Here is a 15,775-nt window from a genome sequence, read left to right as displayed (position 1 = left end):
GTTCACAGATGTTTCAATGAAGGACCCGATGTTCCAGTCCTGAACTCCAATTGAAGGGGGTGGAAAATGCTTGTGCGAGGATTGTTTTAATGTGTGATGACCATTGCACATCAGCCACCACACGGGCTTGACAGAGCTCGGCCTTTATCCAGTGGCAAGGGTTAACCAAGACGACCGGAGACCTGCTCTGCTGCATGGACCTAGTGCGCACACATATCGCAGTGTGGGCTGGCCCTGTGCTGCCCCTGGGCCCTCACCTCTTCTGGGCCCCGTACCCTCATTTGCCACACCTCCACCATGATCTCTCACCGCTCCTCCACCACAAACATTCGCCGCACCTCCGCCACGATCTTTCACCGCTCTTCCGCCGCACCTCCGCCACGATCTCCCTGCGCACCAAACATTCGCCGAACCTCCGTCACGATCACCCATCAATTTTCAGCCACGATCTCTCATCGCTCTTCCGCCCCGATCACTCGTCGCAAGTCCGCCACGACCTTCCTGCTCCTCTGCTTTACCAGGGCCCAGCCAATGTTCCTGCCCAAATTGGGCCTCATTTAAATCCGATATTGGGCCTCTTTTAAATGACCCTGGTGAGCTGCGGACGCGTCCCGGGCGCCATCGCGCAACTCGTCAGCGAATCGGCATTGGATTTTGGGCCGCCATATGGCAGCAGCCCTCGGGTAGGTTCTGTGCGGGTGGGGGGGTTGGGAGGTGAGGGGAGACAATTGGGAGCCAGCAATGGTCTTCGACACTGCAGTGGAGCCGGATGGAGCAGGAGTTCCACCTTCAAGCAGGTATGTTTTAACAAACTTGCCTTTTTGGTGATGGCCTCCAGTGGACTCTTTGAACCGCTGGGTAGGCCACAAGGAGACAATGTTTTCCTGAACACAGCTGGTCAGGCAGGAAAGTGAGACCTCAAACAGGCATTCGGCCCCTTATTTGCATCTGTACCTGTTTCAGGGGAACGGTAAAATAGTGGTAAAATTACTGGACTAGTAATCCAGAGGCCTGGAATAATAATCCGGAGACGTGAGTTCAAATCCCACCACGGCAGCTGGAGAAATTTAAATTCATTGAATTAAATAAATCTAAATAAAATGCTAGCAGCAGTAATGGTGGCCGTGAAACTAACGGATTGTCATAAAAACCCAACTGGTTCACTAATGTCCTTTTTAGGGAAGGAAATCTGCCGTCCTTACCCGGTCTGGCCTATATGTGACTCCAGACCTACAGCGATGTGGTTGACTCTTAACTACCCTCTGAAATGGCCTAGCAAGCCACTCAAGGGCAATTAGGAATGGGCAATACATGCTGGCCTTGGCAGTGATGCCCACATCCTGTGAATGAATATATATATTTTTTAAGTCAGGGGCCGCTTCTTTATTTTTTCTTTTACCAAAATACGACCTCAAAGTGCAAAAGTTCAGAGATCACCAATTAGAATTGCCGTGCCGCTGTACAATTGTAGTACTAATTATTTATTTTAAGACAATACAATTTAAGAATCGTCCTGCCCTACATGACAAACAATGGATAAGGGACAATATCAAATCACTTCAGGCCAGCAGCAGAATTCCGCTCCCACTCTGATTATCCATTTCCTTACAAAAGAGGGAACTCGGAAATCATAGAAACCCTGGGTAAAGCACAACAGCAGGACAATGCTTTCAGTTCTACAACAGTAAAAGGGGAAGTGAAATTCTAAAAGGTGCAAATGAGCAGGAAACTGGGAGCGAACACGTAGAAGTAAATATTCTGAATTATTTATTTCTCAAGCAACATGTCCTCTCCAAATAGGGACAACATGAGAAAAATCAGAGAATTCGCCGCAAAGGAGAGGGACGTCCTAAATAGGCTAAAAGGACACAAAGCAAACTAGTCCAAAGGGCTACAAGACACATATCTTGGAGTGCTGCCCGAGTCCTAACTCGCGCCAAGTCCCGCTCACCCATCTGTGCTCGCCGACCTACATTGGCTTCCGGTTAAGCAATGCCTCGATTTCAAAATTCTCATCCTTATTTTCCAATCCCTCCATGGCCTCAGCCCCTCCCTATCTCTGTAATCCCCTCCAGCCCCACAACCCCTCCCGAGATGTCTGCGCTCCTCTAATTCTGCCCTCTTGAACATCCCTGATTATAATTGCTCAACCATCAGTGGACATGCCTTCAGTTGCCTTGGCCCCAAGCTCTGGAACTCCCTCCCTAAACCCCTCAGTCTCTCTACCTCTCTCTCCTCCTTCAAGACCATCCTTAAAACCTACCTCTTTGACCAAGCTTTTGGTCACCTGTGCTAATTTCTACTTATGTGGGTCATTGTCAATTTTTTTGTCTCGTACTACTCCTTTGAAGCGCTATATAAATACAAGTTGTTGCTGAGTCTAGGGAGGACCATCATCTTGTGTGAGTCAGTGGACACTCAGAGGGGCCAGTAGATTGACAACAGGCTAATGTAATGCCATGTTCAAAAAGGGCGACAAAAACAGACTCATGAGTCTTACTACCTTAGCGTGTAAATAAATAGAATGGATTATCCCGAGTGAATTTGCGGATTATCCGTGCAATAATAACCGAGTAAATATTAGTCAGTGTGGATTCAGAAGGGGAAGATTCTGCCTGAACAAGTTCTCCGAGAAAGTGACAGCACCTCCCACATCCGCGACCTCCACTGCCTCGAAAGACCAGGGCAGTCGGCGCGTGGGAGCACCATCAGCCCCTAGTCACACACCATCCTGACTTGGAAATATATTGGCCGCTCCTTCCTCGTCGCTGGGTCAAATTTCTGGAACTCCCTCCCTAACAGCACTGTGGGAGCACCTTCACCACACGGACTGCAGCGGTTCAAGAAGGCGGCTCACCACCACCTTCTCAGGGACAGTTAGGGATAGAAACATAGAAACATAGAAAATAGGTGCAGGAGTAGGCCATTCAGCCCTATGGATGGGCAATAAATGCCGGCCTTGCCAGCGATGCTCATATCGGGAGAATGAATTTTGAAAAAATTGGTTCGTTGGAAAAGCCTGTAATGTGGCGTATCTAGACTTCTCAAAGGTATTTGCTCGTGTCCCACATAAAAGGCTATTTGTTAAACTCAAAGCTGTAAGAACTAATTGGATCGTTCTTTCAAAGAGCTGGCACAGGCACGATGGGCCAAATGGCCTCCTCCGTGTGTTATGATTCCATGATTTGGGCTTTACTTTGGGAATGGATAAGAAATTGGCTGAAGGCGAGAAAACAATGAGGGTTTATGTGGGGGGGGGGGGGGTGTATTAATTGGGATGCCCCGGAGTCAGTATTGGAGCCACTACTGTTTCTAATTACATACATATCTCCATTCAGAAAATCAGTGCAAATTGACCAAGCTTGGTATCGTAGTATAGTGGTTATATTACTGGATTAACAATCCAAACGCATATTCTAATGATCCAGAGACTGGAGTTTAAGACCCACCATGACAGTTTGAGAATTTGAATTCAGTTTATTAAAACAAAAATTCTGGTATCAATAAAAGTGACCATGAAACTGTTGGGTTGTCTTGAAAGCCCAACTGGTTCACCAATATCTTCTTGGGAAGGGAATCTGCTGTCCTTACTCTGGCCAATATGTGACTGCAGTCCCACACCAACGTAGTTGACTCTAACTGCCCTCTGACCCGACCTTGCAAATCACTCCATTGTTGAGATGAAAGGGTTGTCATATGAAGAAATGTTGGGCCTATACTCAACAGAGTTTAGAAGAATGAGAGGCAAGCTTATTGAAACGTATAAGATTCTGAGAGGGCTCGACAGGGTAGATGCAGGGAAGATATTTCTCCTCGTGGGGGAATCTAGAACTAGGGGGCATAGTTTCAGAATAAGGGGTCGCCCATTTAAAACAGAGATGAGGGGGAATTTCTTCTCTTAGAGGGTCGTGAATCTGTGGAATTCTCTGCTCCAGAGAACTGTGGAGGCTGGGTCTTTGAATATATTTAAGAGATAGACAGATTTTTGAGTGATAAGGGAGTCGAGGGTTATGGGGAGCAGGCGGGGAAATGGAGTTGAGGCCAAGATCAGATCAGCCATGATATTGAATGGCTGAGCAGGCTTGAGAGCCCAATTGGCCGACTCCTGCTCCTATTTCTTATGTTCTTATGTATCAAAGCACTTCAAGCAGGAGGACCATAACCACCTTCTCCAGGCAACTAAGGATGGGCAATAAATGCCAGCCTTGCTAGTGATGTCCACATCCCAAGAATGAATAAAACAAATACCAAGATTAGGGGCTTAATTTTCCCCAAAGCATTTTTTTGGTGTACTTGAAGAGTACGCCAAAAAATATTCTAAGTTTCCCCGTTGGATTTCTTCATTTTGGCGCAGCCTAACCCAACCTTTAGTTTTGGGGATGGAGCCTTGATCTGTGCCAACAAGATCGGGCTGCCAAGATAACCAGGGACACAATGCAAGCTGAGGCTGCAAAGTGAAGCATACAATAAAGAATTGAAAAACACATAGCAGAAACTTACCTCCAAACCCGCCCGAAGGGCTTGACGGTCCTCTCTCTCTCGCTCTCTCTCTTTCTCTCTCCCTTTTTTTTTTCCTCTCTCTTTCTCTTTCTCTTTTTCTATCTCTCTCTTTCTCTTTCTCTCTCGCTCTTTCTCTTTTTCTCTCTCTCTCTCTTTCTCTTTCTCTTTTTATCTCTCTCTCTCTTTCTCTTTCTCTTTTTCTCTCTCTTTCAATTCTTTTAGTGTGTCTGGGCATCTACTGCGCTGATTTCCTTTAACTCCAGGGAAGGTCATAACTAACTGAGTTACGCTGGTGCAAATTGATCGGGAAAACTGTGGTTTTTCAACTTAGGCCAAAAAGAGCAGCCTGCTCAAAAAAAAACGGCGTGAATCACTGGGGAAAATTGAGCCCTCGGCGGGGGCAGTGGAATCGGAGGAGCCGGCGCCAAAATGATGAAGCAAGTTGGATAGAATGTAGTACGTGGGCAGAAAGACCGTAGATGAAACTTAATGCAAATGAGTATAAATTACTGCACATAGGAAAGCAAAATAATGTATGGTGTTGAAGTAGCTGAAAATGAAACTGAAGGAGGCCGAGCCATCTTGTAAAGTTCACACCCAGCCAATGCAGCGCAGCAATCCACAAACCCAATACAATGTTGAACTGCATGCGATACTGTCAGAGGGAGTTATGATCAAAGAGTACTGTGCTCGGGAACTCTCTTCCCCCAGAGCTTTGTGGTTGGTGGGCGGACGGGAAGTTACAAGACTGCGCTCGATAGAGTTTTGCTGGGTGAGGGTATCGAGGCACATGGAGCCAAGGCGGGTAAATGGAGTTGAGCTACAGATCCGTTCATAATCTAAGACCATAAGCAGAACAGGCCCGAGGGGCTGAACAACTGACTCCCGTTGATCTCTCTCTTTCTCTGGTCAGATCGCACATTGATACTGTGCCCAGTTGTGGTCAGAAACCCAAGGAAAACAGTGACTCAGTGGACGCAGTGCAGAGAAGAGCTAGAGGCGGATCTCTCGTGTTTAAGATCTGAGTTATAACACACGATTTGAGAGACTTGAGGGCTGAAATTGGTGAAGGGCCCCCACCGCCCAAAGGACCGCCAATGGCCGCTGAGGTCCCTGACGGTACCTTGGGCGGGATATTTATCAGCAAGGTCCCTTTAAGGTCGGCGGGCGGCAAATGAGGGACTTACGCCGCCAATCTGGGCGGCAGCCAGCGGGAGCTCCCATTCTCGGCGCTTGCCGCACAAGTGCCGCCGAGGATGGAGTCGGGCCCACGGAGGGTCGAACAGCTGAAATTAAAAATACTCAGGAAAAAAAAAACTATCGGAAGACCTTCAGGGTACCCCATCCAGGTAAGTTTTTGTGGGGGAAAGAAAAAATGTTCACTACCTTTCTTTTTCAGATCTTCAGACTTACCGTCGGGGACAGACCGGCCTCCAGCCAGTGGTCCACCCCCGTTCTGGCGCTGACTCCTGCCTGCAGGAATATGGGAGCTCGGCGGGCGGGAGATCAGTTGCGCCACTCGGCCGTCTGCTGACGTCAGCGGGCGCTTCCCGGCGGCTCTCCCCTCCCGCCCGCTCCAGGCCACGTCGAAAATGGCACTGGGCAGTTCTTGCAGAGGAATGTCGGCAGCAGTGGGGTGGGGTAACCAGTTCTTATGGTTCCTCCAACCCCTACCCCATCCTCTGAAGAAACGTCTGGTCTACATTTGACTGCAATGGAACAATTGAAACCAGGGCTTCGCCTCGAGAGAACATGGCAGGCTCAGCCCTATGATCTCATTCCTGAGCGTGGCCCCTTGAAGAAGAAATTGGGTTGAGTTGTGACTCAACAACAAAAAAAATGAACAAATAATAATAAAGTTTTTTGAATTGTGAATAGCCAAGGCCCGTGGAGCAGGACGCCAGCAAGTGACCGAGGTAAAGTAGCGGTTGTGTGACACTTCCGCTTGAGTTCTAAAGGGCCAAGGAGGGAGTTTGAGGGAGGTTAGGACCTTCACAGTTTTGAGGTGCTGGGGGAAAATGGGGTAATGTAGTGTTCCTACTCGTATCGTTCAGAATGTAATTCTACTGTGTGAGTCTGTGTTCGGTCACTGTTACAGACTCTCTCGGGTTCTGGAAATACATTTGGCACCTTGGAAGCTGGAATAAATGTCACAATGCATAAATAAAATCTCTGCCAGATGTTTTGAATATTCTTCAAATTAAATGCGTCAGGAATTCTCTGTCCCTGCTGCCTGTCTGCATTTAACTTTATAAGCCATGATACTGTATTTAGCATTGTATGTTAAGGAGGAAAGGAGAGAGTTATATTTCATAGAATCATCATAAAATCATGGAATCATGCATCACAGAAGTAGGCCATTCGACCCATCGTGTACATGCTGTGTTTTTGAAGATCACACTCGCTCCCCATGGCTCTGTAAATTGCTCCTTTTTCAAGTATATTTGCAGGTTTGGAGTTCCTATAAGGTGTGAAACTGTCTTTAACTAATAATTATTGTTGAAAATACTATTGTTGGTTGAGATAGTAAATGGGCACTTTGTCATTGTTTTCACACAAGTGCTAATGCTGGTTATGATGTTTAAGAGCTGGAGGTGTAGCAATTAAATCGGAGAAACGTCGGAAAAGAAGTTGTACGGAAAAAGTTGAACATAGTGTGGAAAGCACTCTGGAATGTTGTGGAAAGTCGGAGAGGAAATAACGAAGGCTCTGACCACAATATTTCAAACGTTCTTCGATATGGAGCTCATGCCAGGAACTGGTGTGCTGCCAATGTAACATCTGTTCAAAAAAAAAAATAATCTGGGCAACTATAGACAAGTCTGCCCATGATTGTTAATGGGTATGCTTCTGTGGGACAGTGAGCTGTGAGGAGAACACAAAGCATCTATAAAGGGATATAGATGGACAAAGTGAGTGGGCAGTAAGGTGGCAGACAGAGTATAATGTAGGGAACTGTGAGGTTATTCACTTTAGTAGGAAGAATAGAAAAACAGAATATTTTTGAAATGTTGAGAAACTTTGAAATGTTGGTGTTCAGAGGGATTTGGGTGCCCCTGTGCAAGAAACACAGAAAGCGAGCATGCTGGTACAGCAAACAATAAGGAAGGCAAATGGCATGTTGTCCTTTATTGTAAGTGGGTCGGAGTATAACAGTAAGGAAGTCTTGCTACAATTGTACAGGGCCTTGGTGAGACCACACTTGGAGTACTGTGCTGTGGGGTTTAGAGTGAGCAGTGAGGTCAGGGTTATTTGGGGTTAGGATTATCAATGGGGGTTAGGGTTTGCTGGGGTTAGAGTGTGCAGTGAGGTTAGTATTAGCTACCATTGTCCTCAGCACCTACAAGTTATCGGGAGGCGGTTCCCTCTCCTGCTCGACCAGTTACTCCTGATGGGACAGGCGTATACTTACATGTTGGGTGAGGACAGAATTGTTCTTGGCTGTTGTTAAGTACTGAAGAACTCCACAAGACTGAGCACTGTGAGCTAAAACTGATGTGACCTTAGTCTCTTTAATACAACTCCAGAGTGCCTAAACAGCATGGCAGACAACCTTTTATACTCCCTTGCTTGAGGTGTGTAGGTGACCCTTGGGCCTCCAACTTTTGCACCCTCTGGTGGCAAGTCTTACACAGTTACAATGTTTACATACATAACATCTGTGATGAGCTTCATGGCCAGTGACTGCCAACAGATGCCATTGATGGTAGTTCTCGACTCACAAATGACGCCCCCCCCCGCCTCGCTCCCCCCCCTCCGCCACACACACAATGTGGCATCCAAAACTGGAAGAGGGAGTGCCGATCCGCGAGTGAACTTGTCCCTATTCGCTGTCCTCATGTTGTACCATGCTCCCATCCACCCAGTGGGATTGTTGCAGCTCTGTCTGAAGAGCAAATCCGTTTCTTGCCCCCTGACTTGGTGCATGAACAAAAGCCAAGCAGCTCGGAGAGCTGTTTGAGGCTGCTGCGTATTCCACAGCCGAGAGATTGTGGCCAAGTTGTTAAGTCTTCATAATTCTAAGAGCAATTGGTGCTTAAGCCAAACCTCTCTGTTCATGCCAGGAATGCACTTTCTACATTCTTTTTAAATCCAAAATAGGCCACACAGAAAGTTAGAAGAAAGTTTCACGTACCACTTCTGCTGCCTCTGTAACTCTGTCCCATGACGTTTGATACATATGCTTATCACTATAATAAATCACGCGTGGCCTATGCTGGAGCTGATCACCTTGTGACCTTTAGGTTTAATGTAAACTCCAAAAGTGAGCACTGCAGTGGGAGCCTGCTTTATATAGGGAGGCAGCACGAGGTGCAGTAATGTAGCCTCCCGGGCTTTCCCCATCTGTTGGCTGTTGCATGTAATTACATGGTACAATACATGGTACAGAGCATGGCTGCAAATGCATCACAAAGTTGATACCTGATACCTGTGTGCTCTGGTTCCCGGTTACTTGTTGTGTCAAGGCTGGGATGTGCTTCAGGCCATGGGAAATCTGCTGGTATCACAGGACAATTTTTCCACGTTTTCCTTTGAGTCACAGGGTCTCAGCCTTGGAACATTCTCTGATCTCAACCAAAACTGCCACCACCTCCACTATTGCTAAATCTTCTTTTCATTAAATCATTACTTTATAGAAATTTACAGCACAGAAGGAGGCCATTCAGCCCATTGTCAGCCGACAAAGAGCCACCCAGCTTAATCCCACTTTCCAGCTCTTGGTCCGTAGCCCTGTAGGTTACGGCACTTCAAGTGCACATCCAGATACTTTTTAAAAGTAGTGAGGGTTTCTGCCTCTACCACCCTTTCAGGCAGTGAGTTCCAGACCCCCACCACTCTCTGGGTGAAAACATTTCTCCTTAACTCCCCTCTAATTCTCTATCAATTACTTTTTATCTTTGCCCCCTTGTTATTGAGCTCTCTGCTAAGGGAAATAGCTCTCCCCTGCACTGCTCTGAGCTCATCCAGCAGTTTTCTCTCCAACTTATTCTGTTGCAGGACTTAAAACCTTACAATTCTTCACCCCCTTAGTCGTTCCTTCCTCTTACAATCGTCAGGCTTTTAAAACCCAAACTTTCCATCACCCGGTCACTATTTACCTTATCCCTCACCCACTTTTGCCATGGAGGTGATCTGCGCTACAGACCTCAGTCCTTCACCAATGTCTCCACTTGTGCTTGTTGTCTATGGCAGGCCCTGCTCCCACCCGAGGCCCAGGCCCAGGCTCCTGCTCCCACCCGAGGCGCCGGCTCCGGCTCCTGCTCCCACCCGGGGCCCAAGCTCCAGTTCCTGCTCCCACCCGAGGCCCAGGCTCCGGCTCCTGCTCCCACCCGAGGCCCAGGCCCAGGCTCTTGCTCCCACCCGGGGCCCAGGCTCTGGCTCCTGCTCTCACCCAGGGCCCAGGCTCCTGCCCACCCGGGGCCCAGGCTCCGGCTCCTGCTCCCACCCTGGGCTCGGGCTCCTGCTCCCACCTGAGGCCTAGGCCCAGGCTCCTGATCCCACCCGAGGCCCAGGCTCCTGCTCCCACCCGGAGCCCAGGCTCCTGCTCCCACCCGGGGCCCAGGCTCCGGCTCCTGCTCCCACCCGGAGCCCAGGGCCAGGCTCCCACCCGAGGCCCAGGCTCCCATGCGAGGCCCAGGCCCTGTTCCAATCTGATGCAAGGCAAACACATACTCTTTCTACTGCAGATATCGGTGGCATGGGTCAACCAGAGAATCAGTGTCCATTGGTCAGTTTGCGTTTCAGGTCTGGCCTGCTTCCTGTTGTTAACACTATTGCTTTATCCTTAACACTGCGTGGACCACTGCTGCTAATTTCTAAAGCGTCACTTCCTACAACGGTATCGGAGTCTGTAAATAGCCCACCACAGATACATAATTAATGTTGGAAGTTGAAATGTTCTTGACCGCCAGTCAGATGTAAAACCAATTCCCACAAGTTGGCCAGTATTTCACAATCATGGACTTGGCAAAAGAATTTCACTTGGCCCTTTAGTTGGATTTGTTGCTGCAGTTTTGTAAGTTGTGTCTGCCTTTACACAGAATTTACAGCACAGAAACAGGCCCTTCGGCCCAACCAGTCCGTGCTGGTGTTTATGCTCCACACCAGCTCCTCCCACTCGATTTATTTCATCTCACTGCATCAACATATTCTTCTATTCCTTTCTCCCTCATACTTATCTAGCATCCTTTTAAATGCATTTATGTCATTTAATATTGTGATGTCTGTAAAGTTTTATTTTGTTTATACACTGCGACTATGACTTTAATTGGAATTCTGCTCTGGCTGATTCTTGCGTACAGCCCATCGCACCACTTTATGAAATTTTCTGTCTCGACAACAAAAACTTGCATTTATATAGCGCCTTTAACATAGTAAAACGTCCCAAGGCGCTTCACAGGAGCGTGATCAAACGAAATTTGATACCGAGCCACATTAGGAGATATGTGGAGAGATGACCAAATGCTTGAGCAAAGAGGTAGGTTTTAAGGAGCATCTTAAAGGAGGAGAGAGAGGTAGAGAGGAAGGGAATTCCAGAGCTTCGGACCCAGGCAGCTGAAGGCACGGCCGCCAATGGTGGAGCGATTAAAATCGGGGATGCTCAAGAAACCAGAATTAAAGGAGCGGCAAGATTTCGGAGGGTTGTACGGCTGGAGGAGGTTACAGAGATAGGGCGGGGCAAGGCCATGGAGGCATTTGAAGAAGGTTGAGAATTTTAAAATCAGGGTCCGTAAGCACCGGGGTGATTGGTGAATGGGACTTGGTGTGAGTTTCAGAGAATCACCTGCAATGGCTTCTCTTCCCACACCCGCACCTCATGGGCAGCCGAGTTTTAGATGAGCTCAAGTTTATGGAGGGTGGAAGATGGGAGGCTGGCCGAGAGAGCATTGCAATAGTCAAGTCTAGAGGTAACAAAGGATGAGGGTTTCAGCAGCAGATGAGCTGAGGCTGGGACGGAGTCAGGCGATGTTACAGAGCTGGAAGTAGGCGGTCTTGGTGATGGAGCGGATATGTGGTCAGAAGATCATCTCTGGGCCAAACACGACACCAAGATTGTGAACAGTCGGGTTCAGCCTCAGACTGTTGGCAGAGAGAGGGATGGAGTCAGTGGCGAGGGAGCTCATGGCGGGGACTGAAGAAGAAGCGGCCAAAATTCAGGCTCGCCAGAAACCTGCCGCACCTACGATTTCTTACCTGTTTTTACCGCCGTATGGGAAGAGGTCGACTCCTAATCGATATTCCGGTCTTTGTCGTTTTTTTCGACAAGACCGGAAGTTGGTCATAATAGGCGTGGCAGTGCGGCGGTAAGTGCTGGTGAGGGGCGGAAGTGGGGGCGGGATCGAGTCTCGGTAGCTGTCGGTCAGCGGCAGAGCGGTGGTAACGTCGGTGCGCGCGTGCGTCACCACGTCTCTCCCCTCATTTAAAGGGGGAGAGTAGCAGCGAATTTGTATGTTCGGCCCCTGGGCCACCAAGGAGGGTTTCGGCCCAAGAGGGGGAGCCAGGCTGCCCGTTGGCGGCCCGGCCAAACCTGGGGCAATAATTGGCCGGCCGATCAGGAACTCAGCCGGCAAAAAAAAACATGGCTGCCACGGCAGTGTGCCCTCCCCTTGAAGGGCCGTTGCATTGCCGTGCCGTGCACCCACAAAGCAAGGTGCCCTGACAGAAAAACCTGTCAGGGACACCGCGTGATGGAAGCGTTGATTTTTGGGGGTAAATTTCGGGTGGATTGCGATGGAGGTGCGGGAGAATGGTGGTACACGCTTTGATGACACGCTTGCGGCGGTCGGCAGCAGCGGGGCGGAAATGGGAACAGACCAAAAATCCCCGGGGTGAATTTGGGTCGGGGCAACCAATGGACTGCAACACGACGACCACTCGATTCCGCCGCATGGCCGCCGCTTTGGTAACGGGCATTATCCGGACCCTGAATTTTGGCCCCGATGGCTTTGGTCCTCCAAATATTTAGTTGGAGGACATTTTTGCTCATCCAGGACTGGATGTCGGACACCAGTGCGACAAATGAGAGACAGTGCAGGGGCCGGCAGAGGTGGTGGTGAGGTGGAGCTGGGTGTCGTCAATGTACATGTGGAACCTAATGTGTCTTTGGATGATATCGCCGAGGGGCAGCATGTAGATGAGAAATAGGAAGGGGCCAAGGATAGATCCTTGGGGGGGCTCCAGAGGTAATGGTGCAGGGGAGGGAAGAGAAGCCGTTGCATAGCCGTCACGGGCGGTGATGGGAGGAATTTGAGAAGATGACTTGAGTGTCAGAAGAACTATACCCTGTATTGGCTTAAGTGCAGATTGTCCTCTTGTTTATGGGTACCAATGTGCTTCATTAGCTCAGTGAAAGTGGTGTCACAACATATAGATCAAACTACTCAACTCCTCATGTTTACTACAGATTGATCCCTGACTCTGTAACTTCCTCCAGCCCTACAACGCTCCCAAGATCTCTGCGTTCCTCCAACTCTAGACTCTTGTGCATCCACCACTTCCTTCACCACAACATTGGCAGCCATGCCTTCCCTAAGCTGTGGAATCCCCTTCCTAAACCTCTCCATCCAATTCTCTCCCTCTTACAGACCCTCCTTAAAACATACCTCTTTGACCCAAGCTTTTAGTCACCTCTCCCAATATCTCCTTCTTAGGCTCTGTATCAAATCTTGTCTGATTACACTCCTATGAAGTGCCTTGGGACATTTTGGTATGTTAAAGGCACTATATAAATGCAAGTTGTTGATCAGTTTTGCACCTCAGTTAGTAGATGCCCTGCTAAGTGGAGATCAGAGCAAAAAGGTCCCAGGCTTGAGTTCCAGTCGAAGGTTAGGGGGAGATTGGAAGGGTGTGGAAGGAGGCTGGTGTTGGGGGGATATGAGGAGGTCAGAGGCTGGGGCGGAGGGAGGAGGAGGTCAGCGGGAGGGGGGGGGGTCGCTGGAGGAAGAGGTCGGGGTGGGGGTGAGGTCAGAGGCTGAGGGGGAAGGGGAGGAGGGAAGGTTCAAGGTCGGAGGGGTATCTGAGATCGTAGGCCTCGTGGCAGGGGGGTGAGAGTGGTGGGGAGAGGGGGGGTCGAAGGCCCCTGGTGGGGAGATCGGAAGGGTGGTTGGGGGCTCGTCTGATGGCAGGGGATTGGCGAGGCAGGAACGCTGGATCCAGCAGATAAGTGGAAAGGCACTTGCCTCCTGGATCCAACAGCCCTCGCCTCCCTTTAACTGGCAGGCTCCCCTAGGCCTGGGAAACCCACCTTCCCACAGTTAACTTTAAAATGGTGGATCACCATGACCTCAGGACATCCCAAGGCACTTTACAGCCAATGAAGTACTTTTGAAATGTAGCCACTGTTGTAATGTAGGAAACATAGCAGCCAATTTGCACAGGGAAGTGTGCTAATGACCATATAATCTGTTTGTGATGTTGGTTGAGAGATAAATATTGGCCAGGACACCGGGGATAACACCTCTGCTCGTCTTTGAAATAGTGCCATGGGATCTTTTATGTCCACCTGAGAGAGCAGACATGTGACTCGAGGTGAGAGCGATGCCCACTGAGACACGTGAGGGGAATTGGCTAGCCAATAGAGAGCGGGAGAAAATCCTGATCTAACTTGATTCTTTGGTGATCACAGTGTCTTCTTCCTTTTGTCAGATCACTCCAGGGAGTAAAGCTGAAGGTGCCAAACTCTGTATTGGGGATTCGATCTTGTCCATTAATGGTGAAAATACTGATGGGATGACCCACTTGGATGCTCAGAACAAGATCAAGGCCTGTGGAGATGAAATGACCTTCCTGATCGCCAGGTACAACTTGCATTTTATATATAAAAAGGAAACGTTTACCTTTTTTGTTTCTTGACTGTTAACCAGTCCCAAAGATCGAGCAGTGACAGGTTTACAGATTGACTAAAGTGACTCTGACGTCCAGCTTGGCTCAACAGAAGCCCTTTCGCCTCCGAGTCAGAAGGTGGTGGGTTCAAGTCCCACTCCCGAGGCTTGAGCACCTAATCTACGCAGGCACTCCCAGAACAGTACTGAGGGATGAGAGGGCTGCCTTATGATGAGAGATTGTGTAGAATGGGCCTATACTCTCTGGAGTTTAGAAGAATGAGAAGTGATTTAATTGAAACATACAAGATTCTGAAGGGGACTGACAGGGTGTATGCTGAGAGGTTGTTTCCCCGTGGCTAGAGTGTCTAGAACTAAGGGGCACAGTCTCAGGATAAGTGGTCGGCCATTTAAGACGGAGATGAGGAGGAATTTCTTCACTCAGAGGGTTGTGAGTCTTTGGAATTCTCTGCCCTAGAGGGCTGTGGAGGCTGAGTCTCTGAATATATTCAAGGCTGAGATCGCTATATTTTTGGAGTCTAGGGAAATCAAGCGATCGAGTGGGAAAGTGGAGTTGAGGTCGATGATCAGCCATGATCTTATTGAATGGCGGAGCAGGCTCGAGGGGCCATAGGGCCTACTCCTACAACAATATGTTATGTCCCTATGTTCTTAAACTGAGGTCCTCTAGAGTGGATATAAACGCTCCCATGGCAATATTTGAAGAGCAGGCATATCCTGGACAACATTTATCCTCAACCAACACTCCTAACCCCCCCACCCCTGATTATCTGGTCATTTATTTCATTGCTGTTTGTGGGAGCTTTCAACATCACAACAGTGACTGCACTTCCTGCGTATTTAATTGGCTATAAATCACTTTGGGACATCCTGCGCTTGTGAAAGGTGTTTTCGGTGTTTTTCTGGCAGTTTAATACAGTAATGCAGGACAGCTTGGCCGGCTTTAGTTTGTAAATACACTGAGGTGATACCGAACTGCACCAACTCAAGAAGCTCTCGATTACAGGAGCAGCAACTCTGGCTGACCTGTTGAGTTCTACTTAATCCAGGGGCACTGCACTGAATTGTAGCACACCAATTACTACCCCAGGTAGCTCAACACACCCTGGCATCATCTACCCTGTATGGCTCAGTGACTGCCCATTAACCCATCAGTGGAAGCAAAGCTGTGCCTCCATATTAATCCAGGAGCTAGCCACATAGGGATAGAACTAATACACCAGAGCGGTTGGACTATTCGTATCGTTAATGGCTTGTTCTTTAATGCTCTGGTTCTATTAGTTTTAGTGCTGTGGCGCACGTGTGTGTGTGCGTGTGTGCGTGTGCATGTGCGTGCGCGCGCGCGTGTGTGTGCACGCGTGTGTGTGTGTGCGCGAGTGTGTGTGTGCGCGTGCGTGTGTGTGCGTGTGCATGTGTGTGTGCGCATGTATGTG

At 48.9% G+C, this 15,775-nt stretch overlaps 1 protein-coding gene across 3 annotated transcripts in view; it reads left to right on the top strand.

Moving 5' to 3' along the window:
- Nucleotides 1-15,775, top strand: part of pdlim1 (PDZ and LIM domain 1 (elfin)) — a 137,839-nt gene that overhangs the window by 26,827 nt on the left and 95,237 nt on the right. For all 3 annotated transcript variants that reach the window (XM_070865854.1, XM_070865856.1, XM_070865855.1), the window contains exon 2: nt 14,146-14,297. In XM_070865854.1, coding sequence (XP_070721955.1) covers nt 14,146-14,297 — 152 coding nt within the window. The remainder of the gene's footprint in view (nt 1-14,145; nt 14,298-15,775) is intronic.

The sequence above is a fragment of the Pristiophorus japonicus genome, chromosome 22 (assembly GCF_044704955.1).
Source record: "Pristiophorus japonicus isolate sPriJap1 chromosome 22, sPriJap1.hap1, whole genome shotgun sequence".
NCBI classification, from domain to species: domain Eukaryota; kingdom Metazoa; phylum Chordata; class Chondrichthyes; family Pristiophoridae; genus Pristiophorus; species Pristiophorus japonicus.
Note: the sequence above shows the minus strand (reverse complement) of the source record. Positions and strands in the feature narration are given on the sequence as shown.